Genomic DNA, 23,814 nt, shown 5'->3' on the forward strand with positions numbered 1-23,814 from the left:
ATAGTTTAGCACTGAACATGGACACTACACCAGAAGAAAGCGTCACAGTGTATCCAATAGCAGGATCCTTTGGTCCTTGCAGAGCTCTGGTCCACCTTCCAAGCTGTGGTGTGACGAGCCGTGATCAGCAGTGCTGAGGATGTGCACCGCACCAGAGCTGCAGGCAGGGGGAGGCTTGGGCAAGGCTGCCTACAGACGCACTGCTCCAGCCACCGCTGTTCTTGCAGGGGGTTTCCAGCTCACAAGCACGTTTTAAATGGTCAGGAAGCCTCTTCTGAGTTTGAAGGCAGGATATATTAATTTTGATTGCCTGACCTGGCAGCACTTTTCTGTCTTAGAAAAGTCTACACAAAATGCGTCATTTGAAATTAACAGACATTGATGCAAAAGTTACTAAAAGAGCTATTTCTTTAGATGGTTGGCAGATTATAAGTTTGTTTTAAATTGGACTGTAATAGGTCTTTTCCTTCCTCAGTGTGTCTCATGTCTCACTGAAACAACTTGCACACCAGTCTCCCCAGTCTGAGATGGGCCTTGCAGCCTAGCCTTTAATCTGTGAACTCTTTTTGGTCCTAGCATGCAGCTTACTTGATGCCTTAGCTCCTGATTCTTCCCAGAGGAGATTAAAGCAGTTACATTTCAGTAATTTAACAGCACGTGCTTTCCTCCTAAAAGTAGTATCTTCCAATCATTTGAGGTATCACAGGGGCATTTTAATGTGACTGACAGCACTGTCTTCCCAACCTATAATTCAGGGACCACTGCGTACAGACAAAGGGAGCGATTCTTCTGACAGCATCGCTTTCTTCTCTCATTGTTTATGTAAGGGTGTTTATACTTAATGATATTAAGAGCTCTTAGGACTTTAAAATAGGCTGTATGGATTTTTCTTAACACAGAAATTGAATGTGATTTTTACCTCTCAGCCATATAACAGATTCATTTTTATCATGCAGAGGCAGGATGCTAATTGACAGCAGCTGGAGAATCCAATTAATGAATATATAATGAGAATAAACAGTGGGTGTTTGTTTTTATTACTGAGGCCCTAAATTTGAAGAAAATACACAGTTGCATTTTTCAAAATACAGTCATCGTACATTGTCGGTAAGAGCGTGCAGTGCACTGATTCCAGGGGCAGGCTGTGTTCATGTGAGGTAGCTTGCAGCCTGTGTAAAGGGCCGCAAGTAAGCTGAGGTTGGCAACCAGAAAAAAAAAAGCTCTTAGTGTAAAAAAGTGCAAATAAATTGAAGAGGCTGCCATCTCCTTGGTGTTCTGGCACTGCCATTCCATATGACACTCTTCCTTTTCTGATCTTTTTCCCGACTGAAGATTTTCACATTCATCCACATGTGTAGGCTCAGACTCTTCTGGAGGGCTACAGCTGAAGTAAGGGGCAGCAAATTTGAGAGCCAAGCCCATCCTGTGCTAATAATTGTGATGATTCTGAATTGATCCCAATTAAAGATAGGCTGGAAATATTCAGTGTTGGAAACTACACCTCACAATATGTAGAAATTAATATTTCCAGACCAATGTCCTCCTACCTGTGCTCTGATAAATCCTGCTGAGTGTATCCCTCATTTGTTTTCGAGCACAATTAACAACTACCTCTGCTCTGAGATCCCAAGATCTAGCCCAGTAAAAAGCCAGAATTTATAGAGAGATGCTGGGGAGCGGGACAGCCAGGAAGATAATCAGCTATGACCCACTGTATATGCAGGCTGTGGATTTACTCCTCCTAGTTCCAAAGCAATCAGCCTGTCATTTTAGAAAATTTCAATCTCAGTGTAATGAACCCTGTTCCTGGGGAGAGTGTTTCGCACTCTGATGTTTTTCTCGCTTTCTCATCAGAAGGAATGCATGGATTTGTGCATGGAGATTATGTAAATTGATTGTGTAAATCCCTCAGACTTTCCTCTGTGGAAAAGATGACATTCATTTGTGCTGTTTACCTTCAAATCTGTTATTTTCCTCTAGGTTCTAACTTTAACCTGTAAGATTTTTTTTAAAAGTGTGAAGATAACACCCCATTGAAAGGATGCGATAATAAGGCTTTAGGGCTTGTTTTCATCCAGAGTACTAATCCTGTTAGTGCACTGTTTAAAGGTTTGTGGAAAGTTGGTAAATCACATGGGATATGAATCTACAGACTGTACATTTCATACAGCTCTGGGTTGTTGTTCAGTGAACACAGAGATATAAACGGATTCATGGTCTTTTTAACATTCACAGTGGGAAGTGAGTTCCTTGACTGAGGCCCTCCTGTCAAATAGGAATCATTGTCGTCACCTTGTAAATCCAAGCACACAATACTTTTTCCTTTGTGAGACGCATACGGTGTAAAGCTTTGCATCCTCTCTCATTTCCACAGGAAAAGAAAAGTTTCCCCAGCAAAAGTAACACTGAAAGTAAATATCAAAAGGGTGGTGGGGTTGAGGGGAATCAAGAAAAAATGAAAGACTACAATGGTTCGCATTGTGCTTTGCTTTTCAGCTGTGAAGTTTGGAAGAATGTCCAAAAAGCAGAGGGATAGCTTGTACGCTGAAGTGCAGAAGCACCAGCAGCGACTGCAGGAGCAACGGCAGCAGCAGAGCGGTGAGGCAGAAGCCCTCGCCAGGGTTTACAGCAACAGCATAAGCAATGGCTTGAGCAACCTGAATAACGAAACTGGCAGCACCTACTCAAACGGGCACGTCATCGACCTGCCGAAGTCCGAGGGTTACTATAATGTGGATTCTGCCCAACCTTCCCCAGACCAGTCTGGGTTAGACATGACTGGAATCAAACAGATAAAGCAGGAACCTATCTATGACCTCACCTCTGTACCAAACTTGTTTACCTATAGCTCTTTCAACAATGGGCAATTAGCTCCGGGGATATCCATGACTGAAATAGGTAAGGAAAATTCTTATTCCTCTAGTGTACTGTGTATATATACAGGCTAGATCACAATACTGTCTTTATTAGAATATTATATAGGCATTCCATACACAGGTACACAATAATTACTTGTTCACACATGTGCATACGTGCACACACATACAGGGAGTAAAGGAAAGAAAATCAGCCTGGCAGTAATTGACAAAGTATCGAGACAGTTCTGTTTTTACCAAAATCTGAAAATTATGCAGTTTCTTAAACTCAGCATTTCATGTTTTGTTTATGAAATAGGAGCACCAAAGCAGGTGATGAATCAGTCAGGACCAAGTGATAATTAGTAGTGGGGAGGTTGTTTCAAATGAGCTCATTACTAGCAAGGTTAAATGATCTCTTCAGCCAGCCATCTGTATTCTTGCCAACACCCAGAATCCCCATGGCAGCTAATTCTAGGGTATTCCTGCTATGGCAGGGGGGTTGGAACTCGATAATCTTCAAGGTCCCTTCCAACCTAAACCACTCTATGATTTATTGTCAAAAAGCACCATCTCGCTATTTCTGGTGGGTAGATGTACATGCAGAGCAAGTTCACTGAATTTGTGAGGTGTACAAACTCTGAATGTAGTTGTGTGGAGACATCTGTTCCTTTGCTTGAATGCCTTGGAGAACCTGTCCCTTGATTTCTTCTTTGAAAAGTAGCAAAGAGACTTCTTTGTGAGATGAGACAGTTTGAAAGGCAATGGGTAATGGTGATTCTTCTCTAAGGAGGATTTCTGCTCATCTAATGTCTCTAGTCATACTTCTCCAAAGCAACCGGAAGTACTACTTCTATTGTAAAGAAATAACATGAAAGAAGATTGGCATCCTAATTAGGTACTTCCCACTTCAACAAGTGAAGTATGCTGAGTCAGTCGTGGTTGAGAATATAATCAAAGGGTAACACTTTGTTAATGGAATTTAATTAAAAAGAAAGAAGGAGAAAAAAAAAAAGATGGTATTCAAGAGCACCCATAACAAATTAATTAATGTCACATCATAAAACCCCTCTATAGTTCTAGCCTGGCCTTGCTGCCTCGTGGATGTACACTGAGATGTGTAAATTTCTGTGTGTACTCAAACCTACTGAGGGCCCTGGAGATGCGGCACGCACTCAATATATATTGCAGAAAGGATGTATGTAGTAGTCACTGTCTGATAAAAAAAAGAGGATGCATCTAGAATCTGTAGCATGCTTTCTACCCATGGATGCTCATGTGCAGAAAGCCGTGTAACAAATTGTGTGCTTTAGTTGTGAATTGCGCAGGAAAAAGTTATGCTTTTCTGCCACTCTGTTTAAGTCCTACACCCACAGCATAGCAGTACAGCGGATTAGTGAGGAACATCTGCTCCAACTTCCCTCTCGGCTCCTGTGGCTGTGTGAATATTACTCACACATGGCTTGTGCAAACCTCAGTCCTGCAACAGGGGTTCGCAGTACTCCAAATCAGCTGAGAGACAATTTAAACAGCCGTAAGAATTGTTTCCCTGCAGCACCCTGTACCAAAGGGAAATGTTTCCCAAGAAACTCAGAGGACGTGCCAGAAATATGAGAATTCTGATAGTCCATGAATTAGTGTTTGTACTCATTTACAGAAGTGAGCCCAAACTGGGAATATGGCCATGGGACTATATCCTTAGTGGGTAAAGGATCCCACTGAATTCGATGGGATCTTTTGACTCATGGATCTTTAGAGAACCACTTAACTTATCTTTTGCAGAATTGTTTAGAAATAATGCATCATTGTTAAAATTTCATGCATTTTTTTGCTCTTGTAGCCCAAAACCAGCCAGCTCTAAACCCAGCCCACATTTCACTTCTGTGTCATCTGGTCAGTGTTCCCCTTCTGGAGCACACAAAGCAGGGAAAACCACAGAGCACAGGGAACAGGGCATAGCAAAGGGCCTGTCTCTGAGCTGACAGCAAAATGCGGGTGCTGGGATTTACCTCTCTTTCTTTTGAAATATGGAACCGGGGCTCCTAAATTGCTAGGATTTTACCCAATTACTGCTCTATGTCATTTGAGGCACCTAGAGCAGAGAGGTAAGGGTGTTAGTCAGAAATAATGTAGTATAACAGATCAGCTGACACAACTGAATAAATGCAGGAGATGTACCATAAAATATTGGGATTAGTGCACAGGCGAATGATATTTTCAGTGTTTAAAACAAACAGAAAACACCTCTTGGTGCTGCAGTGGATTGTTGGACCATCTGTAAAGCTGCAGTCTTGCAATCAAAGGAGGAAAAATCTAAGCATTGGACTGCATTGATTTCATATTACAGTGTGCTTAAATTTCACCACAGCATTGTATCTTACTCGCTCCAGTGAGAAATAGGAATAAGCTCAACTCATGTTAAATAGAAGTTGCTGCCTTAACTGTTAGATGAAATCATAGAGAATATATAGAAGATGGAAAAGCTATGCTGCATTGATCCTCATGCCTGATAGAAATTTCTTTATACTACCTTGTCTAGTGATATACTGAACCATTGCTTTAAGTATCCCAGATCTTGTTAGTTCTTTTCCTCACTGAAGGTTTTCTACCAGATTCAAATTTCCAGTCTTAGGGTTTTTTTTCTGGCCTTTATATTCTTAAAAGACATGTATATTTTCAAGCACAACCTCACTTGCCACTTGCCTGATCTTGAGTGCAGCCCTCTTAATTATTTCCTCATAAATGAATGTGTGAGATTCCTTCCATCCTTGAGCTCCTAAACGTTGCTGTAAGCTCTCCAATGGACAGACTTCTTCACAGGCAGCCCAGAATCAAAATAGCCTTTGCAGTTTCTGCATCACGTGCCAACCAATGTCCAGTTCACTTATTCCTTTGGTGTTATTGTTTTGCTTGTTTCTCAGTCACTTCTCTCATGTATAGGGCAGATTTTGTTAAGATACCTCTGACTGCACATTTGCACATTTGAATCCCATTTTCTCTTTCTTGATTTTCTAACATTCTCAATTCTGTTACATTATGTCTCAGTCCTCATTGATGTTTTGTGACTTCTTTCAATTTAGAATTATCTCTTCGTTTAATTAGCACACTGTGAACCCTCTCTTTCAGATTATTAATGAAAATGTTAAATGCTTGTAAAGCAAGTTCTAACAATGGTCCCTGCTGCACCTGTCTAAATAACTTGCTGCAATTGCATAAACTGCTTTAGTATTTACTTTTTGCTTGCTGTCCAATGGTAAGGTTCTCTGAAAAAAAAACCGTACAACGAGTCTTATTTCCCTGTCAGTTTGATTCAGTTATAAAAATAATATTTTCTGAGATACTCTATGACATAATTTACACACCATTTCCATTCTTTTCTTCATGTGTTAATTTTCTAATTCCACCAAATAGGAACAGAAATGGTCAGGCCTACTTTGATCTTTAACAGTTCTGTGCTTTAATTTGAATATGAAAATGCTCTTTTTCCTGAACATACCTTCATCTACAGTAGACTTTGTAGTGGAAATGGAAATTGGTCAACTTAACAGTTTTGAAATTCAAAATTTTTACACAGCATATGTTTCAACACATAGTATTAGAATGGCACAGCAAGCAAAATATAGGTTATCCTGCATTCCATGCTTACTAGTATCTCTAAATAATGTACCAGGAAATAACTGTAGGAAAAAGAGGTGATGAAAAATTAAAGATGTATGGGGCTCCTTCATATGTATTTAGTATCAGTATATTCCTCTAAATTAGTTGAATAGTCCAGGGTACAACTGCACATTATCTGATCACTATGAGAAGCGGGATAGGTAACGTCTCCTGTGGAAGAGAGGACTAAGTATAAGAGCAGTTTCAAAAACAGACACAAACTTCTCATGTAATTGACAGAGCTTAAAATGGAGAAAAGTTGGATAAAATCAGGCGGTTTCCCATCAGGCAGAACTGTGTCTTAGGCTCAGCCCCCATCAGTATTCCAGTTCCTGTTACAAAAAGAAACTCAAAGTATAATGAAATCAGTCCAAAGCTCGTAAATAAGCATACAGGACCAGAGCCTCAGCTTGGCGTCAGCTGCATTTCCAGGCCAGCTCCTTTTTCTTCTAAGGGAGGTATTTTCATGCTTAACTCAAGGCATCATATCGGAGACTTGATCTGGATTTGAAGCAGAGTGGGCAGAGCACAAAGTAGCAGCAACCAGATGAGTTGGACAGGCTCTTACTCTACCTGTCCTGCTGTCCACGGGTGGCATGACCCAGGTGTGTCCTGCCAGCCGGTGATGCTACCAGCACAGGAGAAACCCATGGCCTGAGGGTGCATGCTGCCAGGGACCTGGTTTCTCCCTGACCACCATGCCATCTGCGCATCTGGGGAAGGCAGAAACTCCTGCTGCTTCATTGGGTGCTCAAACCGTGGAGTGAAATGTGCTCATCATGTTCGAAAGCGAAAATTTGGTCATTTGCAGAAAGGCTTTCTCCTTGCAGAGAGAGTCAGAGAGGTCAGCTGGTGCATGGGAAATCTTAAAGGGAGAAGGGAGCTCCATTTCCTGATGCTGGTAACCCCATAGAGGGATGGCAATGCTTGCTCCCAGGTGTGATTTTAAATTAGCAGGTATTAAAGGCTTATTTTTAGACTTGGTCAAATAAAGACCATCTTGTTTAAATATATGTGCATAATATTATCTGTCACTGAGCTGAGCATTGCATTTTCCTCACAAAATTTGTGGCTCAGATCTTGGTCTGTAAAAGTTAATGGAAAGGCTCCCCTGCCCTGACTACAGTTGAGATTACCAACCTATGATTTCTTAAAGATGAGAAAAAATTATTAACAAATGCTTTTGTGGAGTAAACAGATTTGTTAAGGGTTCGCTCCAGGTCAAATTGAAGAATGCCCTATAGCTGTGTGTATTTAGGTAGTCAATAAGGCACCACTAGAGGGTACAGGAGGTTACATAGTTCAGCCTCTGTAATTACAGAAAAAAAGGTTGTTTATGATTACTTACATGGCATTTCTTCAACATCAGCGCTATTTAAAGGTACCCAATGGCTTGGAGAACTTACATTTCTACCAAAATTAAAGGAAAAGAGTAAGTAAGGTTGGTAGGCTCGGGCTTGATCTTCCCTTTCCCTGGTCCCTCTGACCCTGCTCTGCTGTATCTTAGGGTGGGCAATAGCTCACTAGGGTAGTCCCATTGTGAGAACTGGAGAAGGCATCACTTGCCCTACTCACCAAATCTGCCGTAACACACAGCTCTTTTGACCCTGACCCATTGACTGGAAAACTACAGTAAAGCAAAACCTACAAAATATATTTAAGACTGGCTCATAATGGGCATGTGAAAGTGAAGCCCCTTTGGTACCTGCAAATGACACCCTGTGCATATGTAAGCCTTAATTTAGCTGGGTTCATACTTTCATTCCAGAACCTACAGTGAACAACTTTATATACTGTAAAGTTACTAAATTACCATTGCTGCAATAACATACAAGCAGGAGCTTAGCATTTAGTTGATTCACTATCCCATCCTGAGAGGAGATCTTCACCTGGAAATGTTCTCAGCTCCTCTGCTGACGGTGTAGTTTAAAGCCAGTGCCACACCTTTCTCCTTTCAGCAGAAATCTTCCCATTAAGAATTTAGTTTATTCCTCATGGATGTTCACAGCACTCTATGTTGCATATGCAATATATATACCAGCATGAGATTGATGTCTAAAAAATTATGCTGTGTCTTGCTGTTGAAGGTTGCAAAAGCACTTCTCCAATGTGATAAGCATTTTTTATTGTTATTTTTTAACTCCCTCCTTTATATCTCCAGGATTGGTTCCATGTGCCAAATCAAGTTTTGGTGGACAGTTTGCTGAACATGTATTGTTCAGTTACATGCTATTTGAAGGGACACCGTAGGGACCATCACACTCAAAACGCAATGAAGTCTCTAAATAAAACCCATACCTAAGTTGAAGTTAATGTCTGTGTTGCTGTTCCTTTTACAAGGCCACCACCCACCACACGGTGAAGCAGAAATTATGGTTTTGTGACCATAGTCGTGTGTAATATTTCTTCACATCTTTTTCTAAGCCACAGTTTAATATCCCTCCTACCAAGCAGATAGTCAAATTTTGCAGGGCAGGTGTCTACTGCCTTACAGCTGTATTTCAGCATAGCAATGTTGCCATCTAGTGAGCAATTAAAAATGTGCAGCATGTGCATTTCTGCTTAGATGCCCTTAGGGCACTATATCTTACCATCATTACCTATTTAAAGGTGACAATCAGAATAAATTAATATTTCAGTTCTGTGCACATTTCAGTTCATGTGACAAAACTTAGAACTTCGTCTGCTATTTTTTTGTAAGTAATTAATTTTTTTCCCTTTTCGTACACTCAAGAAGAGAACAGAGAATGGCAAGATTTAAAGCTAATTTGACAGCGTTGCTCAGTTAGGAAAAAAAACTGCTTCAACTTCACAAAAAATGGACAGAAGAGTGGAGGAATAAATTAGAGTGCTATGGTACTGAAACATTCTAGCTGAACTGATGCTGGAGTGAGGGATGTTTTTTTTATAATTGTAGATTTTCATATTTTTTAGGCATATATTTAGAAATAAATTTAACCAATAGAATCAACAAATAATTCAGCAGAAATGTTGGGAAAATGTAATATTTTTGAAGTTTTGTAAAATTTTCTAGTTCTGTCTTTTCCTACAGTCAAATTAATCTCTCTTTATTTGTAAATTTAGACCAAAACCAGCCTAATTACAGATTTACAGAAATGCTTTAATGAGTTTATGTTGCCCAACCTGGTAGTTTAAATGATCCAAATGTCCATAAGTAACTGTTTGTTATCTTTTACTAAGTGCATATTTTAGCTCTTACTGATTTAAGAAGATGTAGGGAGGGCAGAGTTTGTTTTATAACTCTTCATGTAGATTTAGAAAATAAAGACTGGTTTCTAGAAGGTACTATATTTAAGCGCTAGTTTTTTCACCCTGTGATTTTCAAATCACCAAGCATCCACTGCCTCACAGTAACTGCAGTGGACTTTGGATCAGTCACATGTTGGTTCTGGCAGTCCTGCTTGACTACACTTAACACAAATTACAGCAGTTCAATAAGCACAAAGCAATGTGCCGTTTTACTAACTCTAGTTCAAATTTATACACTAAAGCAATTAATCTACAACTATTTGAAAATGCAGTAGGTAGCCTAAAAGTATACCTCAGACTGGGTTTTCCTGAAAATTATACAGCTTTTTGGCTATTTCTGAAAGCAATTTGATTTATCTTTCAGTTAAGTTAATTCATATGTCAAATTCAGGCCTACTAGTAATGTCACAGCAATTTTACCAGTGATGACCATTGGCAGCTGGGGTTAGATCACACTACAGACTATGCACTACAGATGCTGCAGAAAATGCCATATTAAACATTGCCCTTTATGTTTATGGTGGGGATAAGTGTTGAAAGTGGGAATACAGTCAAGAGTTCTGTTCACAGAGAGGTAAAGTGTAAATACTTCTGGCATATGATGCACGTTTTCAAGAAACAAACATTTTCTACTGACTGCTTTTCTGCAGCACCCAAGACAATAAGGTCCCATCTTAACTGTGGTTATAACTATTGGAACAATATAAGCAGCTGGATTAAACAATGAAATTAATATAATCAGTGACATCTTTTAACTGAGATTGAGAATGGGGAATGTTTTGTGATCTTTTGTTCTGTTACTTAATTTTCATCTTGTTTTACAAATGAATTAAAAAGATGCTTAAACAGTATTAAAAACAACTTTATCTATAGCTTACATTTCTAAAACATGATAATATAGTTCCTTAAAGTGGTTACATTTCTAATGCATAAAAGTATATAAAATTCCTCCTTTTCTCAAAAGATATGGATATTTTCTTGCATAACCGAACTTGAGAAAATATGTTCATTCTATTGAGAATCCAAAAAGCAGTTAGAAAGCAACCATTTGTAGCAGTCAAAATATGTAAAATACCGTATCATACATCCCATATATTACCATATATCATGACAATCTTCTCAGGAATAGCACTGTGCTGTGAATATTGTCAGATTAGAAATCACACAAAAAGATCAGTGCAAAGCTAATGGTACGAGCACCGAGGCGTGCTGTTGCTGCCAGTCGCAGGAATAGCCGTTTGGCTGACTCCCTGCCGTATGCTTCAGAGCAGCAGTGTCAATAGCAGAAGAAATGATAACAGGATTTCTGCAAGAAAGCCTCAAAAAGAGAAGGCCGGAGCAGGTACCAGAGCACAGAGGGCCTGGGACACGTGAAGAATGCTGTCTTGCAGGGCTGTATCTTACACACGACCTGCAAGGAGGCAAACATAGCACTGCAGATGAGAATCAAGAAGGCAAGGCAGTCATGATTTAGGAATCAATGTAGTACATGGAAGTGGCATATTATCTTCAAAAATGGGTGTGACTTGAATTAGTAGTGATATGTTGCTTACTTCCTCATCTGATCGACCCCCTCATCTCAGTGTTGATGCTCCCTGCCCCTAACATTCGTGTGTGTTGTTTCTGGGCAGTCAGCACCAACAATATGCCTACTTACCTTGTGCTTTCTGAGAGCTTAGTCTGGGGTCCATACTGTATTTCTTTGTCATCCCAGACAACGTTGTTCAATCATTCTTTAATCCTCAGGAACAAGGAAGCCAACAGAAGTTTGCTTTTACAACTCTTTTTCTTTCCCAGTACACATGCAACATCCTAAGTTTGACTTCCGGAGACCATAGTTCACTTTTTCAGACTTCGTGCTTTCCGTCTGAGAGATTCCATCACTCACTTCATGCTTTTCACTACTTTCCACCTTATTCTTGGGAATAATGTAATTCTGTTTGGTACACAGTTTGTGATGTTGTTCCCAGCTCTATAGGTAATGATGTCTTTCTTCAGTTCATTCAGTTTCGATACTTTACTTCACAGAACAGAGAAAGTTCTTTTATACAAGAGTGAAAATATATGAGAGAAAGTAGGAATGAAACATGCAGGAGAAGAACATGGGTGTGTTTAGTGGAAAAATGCAATGCAACAAGACATAGGGCTCAGACAAATACTGGAACTCATTATCAGAACACAGTTTTTATAGTGCAGTAGTCTTGCAGGGATGAAAATTGTACAAATTGGGATAGTTAAAGCAAGATATTTAGGCATGGAGGACTGTCTTCTGTTCCTTTTTGACTGCATGGACATTTTTTCTCTTGATCTGTGAAATCTTTGGCATTACTTATAATAACCAAATTGTTTCACTTGCTGACACTATACACTGATAGACACCACTTTGATCCAACTCAGGTGCCACACTACAGGAAAATAGAACCATTATAGAATGTTTTGTTACTTTTTAAAGCATTTCTATACCTAAGTTGCTTGAAATCTTTGTAAAAAGTTAAATGTAAGTCTGTGACAGTGAAAAAAGTGCTAAAATGCATGTTTAACCTCTCCCTGCCTTTTGCAGAGTCTGACAGAGCAAACCCTTCCAGCCCTAGTTTAAAACCCTTAATATTCCAATTGTTCCATGCATATTTCTAGGTTTCATAATGAACAATGTCCACTCCAAACAATGTTTGCCTAATTGTAATGAATGAAACCACATTCTTGTTTTGGAACAGTCTCAATTTTAATATAAAGATCTCTTTGTATAAGCTATGCTGCAAGAAGTTAGGAAACAGCTCATCTCAATAAATTTGTGATAATTATACAGTGCCTGTGGAGTCCATGTCCCGTAAGCTCTAGCTATTGCCTTGGTTAGTGCTTTTGCTGCCAGCTAAATGATTTCTAATTAGTACAAAATATACGTTTTTTACTAAATTGGCTAAGACCCAGGAAAAGTATTATTAAGTGGAGACCTTTAAGCATTTATAAAGATCCTCTAGGATTTAACAGAATCCTGGGTCCATCCTCTAGGTTGCTCCAGATTAGGACTTCATTCAATTGTATTGTCATTTCTTGTAATTTATTAGCATTTTTTGAAAGGCAAATGAAGCACCGATTTATTTCAAAGGGAGAGAGAGGAAATACAGAATTCTCACACATAACATTGCTTCAATGTGCAATCTGTTCCTGACAGTAAGCATTCAATAACTTGAACACAAGGGAGGGTTATTCCTGAACTAAATTCAAGTACTTCTAGGCTCATATGAGTCTTTTAATGTTTCATATCATCTTCCTAGGCTGCATATTGTATCGTGTTACAAATTTATTAAACAAATGAGGGTTATGAAACTTGGTAGTCCATTTATAACAGTTTTTGAAAGGGAAATCTTTTGTGCGTTATGACATTAAGAATGCCAGGGACAGATGAAAAATGAGATGAGCTTTTTGCAACCACTTTTAGGAAAAAGAGTTCCTGCTTTTCTGTGAAAAAAAGTTCAGACTTTTCCGCCAGTTCATTTTAAAAAAATTGGCACCCATTATGCATGTTTGACAGCAACCACAAGACATACTTTTGCTTTATTCCCTGCGTTACTGCCTCTACTACTGTCTAAGAATTTCTTGGAGTAATCTGTGTATGGAAACCAGTTTGCAAAACTTTTCATTTTGCAGTCATAATACCCTTGAATTAGGGTACAGATCTGATATAGCTTGGCATTATTTTGGGTCCTAGAAGAGAGATTTTGTTTAGAATGTCTAGCTAGAGTTTTGATAGTTGTACGAACTGATACGCATGCTTACAGCAGCCAGCCAAAGCTGTGGTGTGATTGCAGCATTAATTCAAAGTGGATCCCTGCGAGAGCTCAACTTAGGATATAAGCTGAGATGAGCTCTTAGCTGCTCAACTGGATCCTAAGGGTAAGTGGCAAATTAAAAATTCATTATTCATTTTAATTGAGGATGATTATCAGTGTTTTAGGAGGCACACTTCAAAGTTCTTCAGTTCCCAGTGCAAAAGAAGGGAATGCTGAGAAAAACTAGAGCCTCTCCTGAGAAAAGAGAGACAAATGAAAGAACTAAAGAGCCTGTAGGAAACAGACACTGCCAAGTACTGTGGATAATTTCCACTTAGCCAGCCAAATTCATAGCTGGTGAATGCTGTGTGCAGTCCGTGGAGTTATTACACCCATCCCCGTCAGCATTGTACTTGACCCCAAGTTGGAGTTTTTCCTTAGTATGAGATCTCTGATTATTACAAGGAAATGTCTGAAAAAGGTAGGACTGACTCATCAGCTGATGATAGACCCCTGCAGGTCTGTGCTATGCTGATTTATGCTATCTAGGTTGCAATGTTCAGTTTTCTGTATGTACTTAGGATTTAAGCAGCTCCTAACCCACTGGTACAATACATGTTTGAGCTATCATAACCTTTAGAGAGTGCCTTTTGTGAGGTGTCTACTGAAATCTAAAATAAGAAATTACAGTAGGGGAAAAAAAAAGAAAGGAGAGGGGGAGGGGAAAGAGCCCAGCAGAGTAGCCAAAACTGGAAACAGAAAAGGTCATTTGCTTTTCTGGAAGTTGTGAGCTGTAGTCCCAAGTTTACGCAAGAGGTGTATAGCTTGTGCATTTTTGCTCTTCACTTGCAAAAATATGCTTTTGGCCTGTTTTGCTGACGGGGTAAGGCTTTTGCAGTCTTGCTGTCTGCCCAGTCCTTCTGTCAGGACCACCCAATACTTCTGTAGCTCCTGTCCAGCTTCAACGAAGGGAAGAAGTCTCAGACACTTGGGTTCCCACAGGCTTTGGAAAATAAGCTGCTTAGTAGGTGAAGGAGACAGACAATATTAGGGAAAGGCAGAAGTCATGACCCAGGCCCATGTTCACCCCAAAAAGCAGTGGCTGCTCGCCAACCAGCATGAGCAGACCAGCCCCTCATACACATTTGTTGTGCCTCTTACCCAGCCAAACACAGGGGATGGGAGGTCAGAGAGGGAATGGCAATCAATAGTTGACAGGTCTATAGGAAACCAGAATGGGCTTGTTGCTCTAATTGCGATATAGTTTACTTCACTGCTCACTGGGCCATCCTCACAGAATCAAGTCTTTTTGTGCTCTGTAGTTTTAGGTAGGCCAGGCCAAATCTTGAAGCCATTTCTTCTGCTAAAACAGCATTGATTTGTCATGGTCCTCCTCATCCCTATCTTGCCTATGTCCTATATTACACATCTCACCCTTCAGGTGATGCTTTTCCCTGATAGCTTCATTTAATTCTGTTAGCACTAGTGAGGTCCCTCGTTATGGTTCAAGACAGTTCCCATCAATATTTGCACGTCGTGTCTTTCAGGTATTGGCCTCAGCAGTCTAATTCGTAACCACCAAGCCACAAGCCCAGGAGCACATTCCATAGATGTTTATTTATTCTGTTACCATGCTCCCTTGCACCTTGTACAGCCTTTGTTCCACCCACAGTACATGTACATCTTTCTGTTGCATTTTATTGCTCCATCTAGTCATCAGCATTCAGGCCATCTTACCTGATGAGTTGCATGTCACAGACCATAAAATTACTTACATGCACACAGTATTTCTTTCAAGAAACCCACTTTTTTTTTTTTTTTCCTGAATGAGAACAAATCTCATTTGGCAGATTCAGCTTCCTGAAGTACAAATTTTCAGCTTCTTCTGGACATCCCCTACTATGCATTTGACTTCTTTCCTACACTGCTGCATAGCAAAACCCCAATTAATTTACCTCCCCATCCAGCTGGCACATTTCAGGGGCCCACCAGCCACACCCGAGCTGCTGTGATGGGCATGAAGGTCAGTCCGACCGCTCAGGTTTCTGCTGTCCAGCTATACCAACCAACATTATCCAGGTTTCCTTGTCACCCCTAAGAATGGACAAGACTTTACAGCTAGGATAGAGGGCTGTTATAGAAAACCAGTTAGATACACACAGGACAGACATGAAATACAAGTGATCAATCCAGGGTGTATCTTGTTTGAGTATTTCTAATTTTTCAAGACCTCATATTGGTTACCTCTATTGACTGTTTTCTTGATTGACTATGTTGTTTCTGGTTTGTCTTTCTGGAAGCAAGTAGTTTTTTCTAGACTTTTTTTTTTTTTTATGAAATATAGCATTTGTACAAAAAGTGTCTGCTCTTCATGAAAAATTTCAAGGTACCAATACTAAGAAATCTCCAAATTTAGAACAAAACTATCTAATGTAAAGTATTCCAAGTAACAGTGCATGCTGGAGTTCAGACACTAGGAACATGTTCTTTTCTGTGGGCCATGTTTCCCAGACAGAGTCAATCTGCCAGGACATGCAGTGGCTTTCAGTTTCCCCATGGTATCACGCAGTATCTAGTGATCATGATGCATGTAGGAGATATAGACCTAATATAATAAACCCAGCATATAGACAAAAGGGGAGGAGTGAAGCACCTAGTCTATGTTTGTGTTTACATACTATGGTAGATAAGCATTACAAATCCCGCAGTTTACAGCTGTAGTTATTATAATGCCGGTGGTGTACTACCATGCAGGCTTACTAATTCTTTCAGTTGGAATTATTAATTTTCACTCAACAGTTGCAGCAGTTGGTGCTTGTAAAATAAAATGTTGCAGACTTTGATTCTCACACCTGAGTGGCCAGCATCACCTCTTTTGTTTTCCTTTTCATAAAGCAAACCTTGCAAACCTGCTGTAGCTTATGTAAAATGGAGGCTGACAACATTTCAAGCAGCAATGCAGTTCATGTTGAAGTCACAAAAATGGAGTTGTCTTTTATAGTCCTTGCAGCCCATCCAAACAGGATTCCTCATTGTGTCTGTGCAGCTTCTCAGTGTAAGGGGACCCTTGAAATCTCTGGCTCAAAATGTTTCAAAACGAAATGAAAAAAAGTCAAGAATTGATGTGGGGAGTAACTGTGGTGGACTCTCCTAGCCTGGAGTACAGGAGGGACACAGCTGTTGAATATCAGCCCAGCAGGGTACCTCCATAGGGTTGAGGCCACAGCCTCTGCATCAGGGCAGTAGCTCTCCTCTGGCTGTATGAAGCTGTTTGTTTTCGTTCCTCATTGTCCCTTTCTTTCCAGTTCTACTGAAAAAATTAATCTGCTGAACTCAGTTGCCAGCCGTGCTTCAGAGCTGCCAGGTCTCACAGAAACTTATCATATTTTGGGTACAGCACAGTACCTGTGCCATGTGAAAGGACAGGTTTACATTAGATGTCAGTACATTATTCCCAGCAGTTTAGGAACTTTTTTCTGCATGGGATTTGCCAAGATGTGTACTGGTTCTAACTTCATTTGAGAAAAGATGCTAAAACCTGAAAATATGAGAAAAAAAAAGGCTATGGTCTTTGAAACCCTTCGAGAGTGATGTTCTTTGCTCTGCCTGCATTGGTTCTTCTGTTGCTGGACCATCTGAGAAGCCAAGGCAAGCTTACGCTTCTTTTACTTTTTGCACCATGTCAGATCTGCACACCCAGTGCATCCTATATTTGCATAAAGCTCCTTCCAGGGACTCCAGCATTGAGTGTAAGCAAGCAAGCAGCCTCCTCTGCCGCTTATGCTGAATGAGCAGTCCCCTCCTCCCCTGAGACCCAGTGTACCCTTTCCATCACACACTCAGCCTTGCCTAGCCTGCGGCGCAAGGGTTTCAAGTCTGTCTTGCACCTGATTCCTCTTTGGATGTCAGCATTCGGAGCTGCTGCTTGCTGCGATCGCCCTAGGCCTTCACACATCTAAATGGGTTCTAATGTCAGCTCAACATAAGCGCAAGTACATAAGGAAAAGATGCATGGGGGTAAAACACAGGATGCCACCTCTGCAAAGCCCTGAAGAGTTTGTCAGCTCTTCGGTTCTAAGGTAAATACATAAATGGTAGGAAAAGGGGTGGAGCTGAGGATCTTTGCAGTAATGTAGAACTGCGAATCAAGTATGTTTTGAGGTAAGTGATATGCAAACGTCTTATTTTCAGATTGTTGGCATCAGGTCACCTTATATGATTAAAAATCTGTCTACACAGTAATATCAAAGTATTTGAGGTATTTATTGCAAGCATTTTCTTTATGTCAAGAGTGTGAATAGTTCCAGCTTTTGTAACAAATGGTGAGTCTAGGAGAGCAGGGATAGGAAGCACAAGAGGGAAAAAGACCGGCCAAAGGGTGTAGAAAGCAAAATCCTTCACCATTCAGGCTGTGGAATTGTAATACAAGCTGAAATCAAACTTCTTTCACTGGTATTTTAGATATACGGCTTAAATGTTCCTCTGACCATACCTCAGTTCTGCCTGGTTAAATCCTTCCAGGATGACAAGTGACAAAACCTACAGCTTGAGATGTAGTCAGGTTTACCATGGCTAAGGATGTTCCCAGAGAGCTGATGTTTTTAAAACTGTATTTTAAATAGAAAAATATGGGGGTAAATATCTGAAATTTGATCTCTCTAAAAAAGGTGGGTTTTGTTTGCTTTTCTTGGTTAAAGAAATGCAAATAAACCTTTATTGATTCTTTAAAAAAAATCTGTTTAAATTCATCATCCCTTTATTCCAACATGTTCATTTGTCTGTAAGGTTTTTAGTATAAACTGCAACAGCTTACCATCATGGGTTAAGACTTGCATCCAACCTTCCATAAAAGAACAATGGGTATGTCCCTATACTCACTAATATACACTTTTAGTTATCTTTATGCCTGACTCAATTGCTCCATCAGGAAACCTAAAGATAGTGCCGACCTTGAAAAGGATACCTGTAAAGATTGAATTGAGCAGGTTTTATTGTTCCTACAAAAACCTGGAACTCTTGTGTTTTCTTCATCACCTTTCCACTGAGTCTCAGCTTATTAACTGTGACAGTAGCACAGGCATCTCTCCTTTAAATAACACTCTTAGAGCAGTGATTGCAGGGAGCATATACATGTTTACATTCATTTTTCAGCTTTGCTTCTTGCTAGTGTTTTTTAATTCAGTCAACATTTGGCCAAACAAACACTCTTATTTTAGGACTCCAAGCACCAGATCCACCCACTGTATGCAGACTGCTGAGGATGTGAATGAGTAAATGATGACATACCTAGTTCTTTCTATTTCACATGCTCAAACTTGGCTAATGCATTGTAAATGTCCTTTCCTTTTTTTGACAAACACGTATTCCACGAAATGCCGGTTCTGTCACAAGGGCTTCACTTCAATTCTGTGCCTTCAACTTTGTTCCGTTATTTAAAAAATATTCAGCTTAAGCAATGTCTTCATGCTGAACCACTGAGCTTTGTTAGATATATAGGTCTCAAAGCTGCAAAATAAGAAATCATCACATTTCCATAGCACGTTTTATCAAGACGTTTCAACTTCCAGTGTTAATGTATTCATGCTGGAAGTTTTTGTGAAAAGCCTTTTAATCCACTCAAGTGGCTTAAGGGGCAAAGATCTACTCTAAAACACTTCCCTGAGAAGTTTACTCTTAGTTTCAGTGGGATCTCATGCCAGCACTGAAGGCTTCCCTTTGCCTTTGCATCCTGCATTCTGTGTTATGCAGTAGTTCTAAAGCTGCAATTTCAGAATAGATTTAGGTAATTTAACCGTGTATGTGAGATCTATTCTCCCGATCTCTCCTTCTAAAACCCGGGATACTCGTTGTAGCTTTCACTCCTTGCTAGCACCAGCCTCCACGTTCGTGTTCATTGAGCTAAATCAGAAATTGATTCAGCTGAAAACTAACTTGAGAAAAAAGAAAAGAAACCTGTTTCCTGTTTCTCTGATATTAGTCACCCCAAGGTAATGCAAGTATCCATGTCAGGATTGAGTAGTCGGAACTGGGCAGCTGCACAGGCTTGGGGCATACAGAAGTGATCAAGTAACCAGGGTCTCCAAATGACATTTATTTAAACACAGAGAAAAAAGAATCACTTACAGAATGAAAGAGTTTGAATAGTTTCACAAGGTTCATTGTTATTTTCATGTGCAGATCCACTATTTATCAAACATCGTTTGGCTTTGGGTTGAATACTGAAACAGTCATCTTCAGAAATAACAAAAATAAGAAAGGTAGCATTGGAAAGAAAATTTTTTTTTTTAAATCTTAATTTTCCAATAACTTTAATGTTTTCAATATTTTGCTATTACAAATCACTGTACATTGTTTCATGCAAGTTATTTTTTATTCTCCTCTTTGCAGATCGAATTGCACAGAATATCATTAAATCTCATTTGGAGACATGTCAATATACAATGGAGGAACTACACCAGCTAGCGTGGCAGACCCACACATACGAAGAAATTAAAGTTTACCAGAGCAAGGTACAATCCTGTAATATGCTGCTTCTTCTGCTCCCTAGGTTTGAAATTGTTAAGTACAATGTGTTTGGCAAGAATATGCTGATGAGGAGTGACACTTCATAAAAAGAAGCAGCAGCTTTCCAACATGTTGGGATATTTGCTAATGTTGAAGCTTAGGCATGGTTACAGTTATAGAATCCAGCTTGCCATGCTTTGCTTGTTATCACAGGTCCAAACCTCATGCAGGAATTCAGTTTACTTTAATGTGACCAGGATTGGATCCTCTGTTGTAAGGATTTTAAGAAAATAAGACAACCTAACTTTGTTTCCTTATAATTTTGAAAACACATTCCCTTTTTATCTGAATAACAAATATCTGTCACTTACAGACCACAGATAATGACAAACTGAAAATACTCCTTAAACTGAAGATGTTCAAAACTGGGTGGAAAAAATTATCTCATTACACTGCATTTTTGTTCTACCTTTGCAATTCTCAGGTCAAGTTCAGACTGTCATCTCTTCAGATGTAGTCCAGTCAACAGAAATCTTTGTGCCTCTTGCACCCACATCACTAGCAATTATTCTTCAGACAGATTTCAGTTCTCACATTTGCTGATCACACAAGAGAAAGAAAAAACTCCAGCTGGTTCTTTGAAAGCTGAGGGGCTATGCAGTACTAGCAAGAACAGAAGCACACCACAGCTTTCAGAGCTGTGGCATGCAAACCAAAACCATCCGTTTACATTTACACACTTGCATGTGCAGGGAAAAAGATTGTCAAGGAGACAAAATTTTGATACAATCAGTGTCCAGATTGCAACAGTACTTTAATTATATATTATTAAATACTCTGCTGGACAACTTAATAGCACTTCTTCCCTAAGACTACTCCAGGACATTTACGCTATCTATGCCACTGTTTGTCTAACTTGCACAAAAGCTGACCTTAGAATCACATTTTAATAGTGGACAATGCATTCCCCCGCTTTGAAGAGGCCATGCCAGAGTTCAGATCAGCGGGGCAATCGGCTTGTGAGCCTTCTAATGAAAAGTGTCGGGTACCTTGAGAAGCAGAGATGCTGCTAGCTCTGCCTGGGGATGGGGGTGGAGTCCGAGGCATGCAGCTCTCTGCATAGGCCATTCGAAGAACTTAACGCACTGATGAACCCACTTGCTCACTGCTTTGATTCTCCCTGTGTGCTTTCCCGGCAGACCAGAGAAGCTCTGTGGCAGCAGTGTGCCATTCAGATCACCCACGCTATCCAGTACGTGGTGGAGTTCGCAAAGCGCATAACAGGCTTCATGGAGCTCTGCCAGAATGACCAAATTCTCCTCCTTAAGTCAGGTGGGTAGACGCCGGAGGCTTGAGACTGGTTGAGGACCCAGCACATTAGAAATGTGCTCTGCTGTCTTGTTCTGCAAATCATTTTCATTTTGAAGGAGCCCTAATTTCAGTCTGTTTCATTAGCTACATTAACCCTTCCGTGTTTTTCCACACTAATCACGTTGCTGCCTTCTGATCCCCTTCCCGCTACAGTCAGTAGTGGTTATTAAGCACACGCGCGCACACAATCGTTGCAGAAACTGCAGTCTCCAACCTGACATGTGGTGGAAGGACCCTGCGAGTTGAGCTGGTCGAATCAGTCATCTGCCACCCTGTAAAATCCCCACTTGTCATTAGTGAAACGAAGGCATGCTCACCGGGGCCCGCCTCTGTGGTCATCTCTAATCTTTTTAATGAGACTACAGAAAAACCCTCCAGCCAGTGCACAGGAGGGAAAATCCCTGCTGGCGCCAGTTGGTTTCAGAATAAATGAGAGCAGATTACAGCGGTGTGCTCCGGCCGTGCTCTCTGTGCGTGCCAGCGTGTGCACGTGTGTGCATGAGGGCAAGGGGGAAAAGGGTTTCCTTCCCTGTCATGGGACTTGGTAATTTCTGTCCTCCAGAAGAATCATGACAAGATTTATTGTGACTATGTAGTAACATCACCAAACTCGGGAGGACAAAATGGTATGACCAAGCGAACCACGGCTGGTCATTAACTGCATTTACCCTGTCATATCAGTTTCTTGCTCCCTCCGTGTGTAAAAGGCAGGATGCTGTGTGAGGCAGCTTGTTAAAGCGTAAGAAGTGCTTCCTATTTGGAGATAGAGCTCTTCATTAAGGCTGAAAGCCAGCGTGCACAGGGCTGTGGCTCGGTGTGGGGCTGGACTGAGTCGGTGGGCACAGGTGCAAAGGAAAGGGATACAGAGACCCTGGGAACATGCAGGCAACATCCTGGGAAAATGGAGCCATAGCATAAGAGCTACTTTTTTTAAGGCTCGTACTAATTTTGAGAATTCTGCAGGTGCCAGCACACCCCAAGTAACTTACTTCATTTGGCTGGCAAAGCTAACAAACACAACTGTACCTTCAGCAAAAGATATAGTTACATTTGACTTCACTGTTGGACAACTCTGTTTAGCTTCAGCATGTATAAATATGTCAGGTTTTATTTTCTGTTTTACGGTTAATGCTGAGCAGGAGTTAAAAAGTCAGGACTTTTCATTCAAAAGCATGCCTTCGAAAGAATCTTCAGATTCAGAATTCCTCTTACGGAAGACTTGGATTTAGTTAAGAGATGCTTAAAACAGGGGAAACAAAAGTAAAACCCCATTTAAGGGTGTTCTTGACAGTACTTTAACTTTTATTTTCTCTCTAAAAACACTTTCTGATGTTCTGCCCCCCAAAAAAAATGAAACTGGGATTTATATACACAATGAATGAAGCCATTTTTTTGTACTAAAAAGGTTTAATTATTGAAAAGGAGTTTCAGTAAATGCCTGATTTTCAGGATAAAATATTTCAAATTGAAAACATTTGCCAAGGTTTAAATTCAGATTAAGCCCAGGATGCCAATTTTCTGCAATGGGGAAAAATCAACCTAAAGAAAAAGTCGTTAGGCTGGACCAGAAATCACACATTTCTACACTCAAAGCAGAAAGAAATATTTTTTCTCTCATTCAGAGACATATCATCTAGATGCCTTCAAAGAGTGTTTATCCCTGCTGATGTTTCTAATGACTGATATCTTCCTAAATATTTGCTCAACATTTCCTGTATTCTGATGTTTTGCAGTAATGTGTTGTACTTTTGCTTTTTCATGTCCGATAGGCTGCCTGGAAGTGGTTTTGGTGAGAATGTGCCGTGCCTTCAACCCACTCAACAATACTGTTCTGTTTGAAGGAAAATATGGAGGGATGCAAATGTTTAAGGCCTTGGGTATGTGAGTCTTCTGCTTTTCAACCAATTACATTGAGCCACATGGTGACAGATTTGTCTTTCTGAAAATAAGTGACCCACAAAGAAAATCTGCAATAAATGTTGAATCCCCAAACTTCCGAATCTCTGGAACTGAAAAAGAAAAAAGGTGACTCGACTATCTGCCAGCAGTGCTAGGTGTTTTTCTGTAATAAAAAAGAGCAGTATGAGGGTTTTTCAGATAGATCTCTTACTCTGCCATCTAAAGTTTTGATAAAACGTTTGTTTATGGCAGGAGCCAAGCAGTTTATCTTCACAGTTCGGTTATGCTTGATATATCAAATCACTCCCACTAATTGTGTCCTGCACAAGGCAATTTTAGCCCCAGCAATGAGGGGACTAAAATGATGAACTACTACAAAACATAGACAAAAACTTACCTAAAATACTGTTTTGCCTAAAACTTTCAAGCTCATTTAGATTCATATACTGAAACAATTGCTTCATTTCTCAACATGATACTGAGTGCTA

The 23,814-nt window shown here is 40.1% G+C and overlaps 1 protein-coding gene across 1 annotated transcript in view; it reads left to right on the plus strand.

Annotated features, from left to right (window-relative positions):
- Positions 1-23,814, plus strand: part of RORB (RAR-related orphan receptor B) — a gene marked incomplete at its 5' end in the record, with an annotated part of 35,141 nt that overhangs the window by 5,241 nt on the left and 6,086 nt on the right. The window contains 4 exon segments of the mRNA XM_009886405.1: positions 2,497-2,898; positions 19,940-20,061; positions 21,256-21,388; positions 23,197-23,304. Coding sequence (XP_009884707.1) covers positions 2,497-2,898; positions 19,940-20,061; positions 21,256-21,388; positions 23,197-23,304 — 765 coding nt within the window.

Source organism: Charadrius vociferus, unplaced genomic scaffold (genome assembly GCF_000708025.1).
Source record: "Charadrius vociferus isolate BGI_N301 unplaced genomic scaffold, ASM70802v2 scaffold505, whole genome shotgun sequence".
Lineage (NCBI taxonomy): Eukaryota > Metazoa > Chordata > Aves > Charadriiformes > Charadriidae > Charadrius > Charadrius vociferus.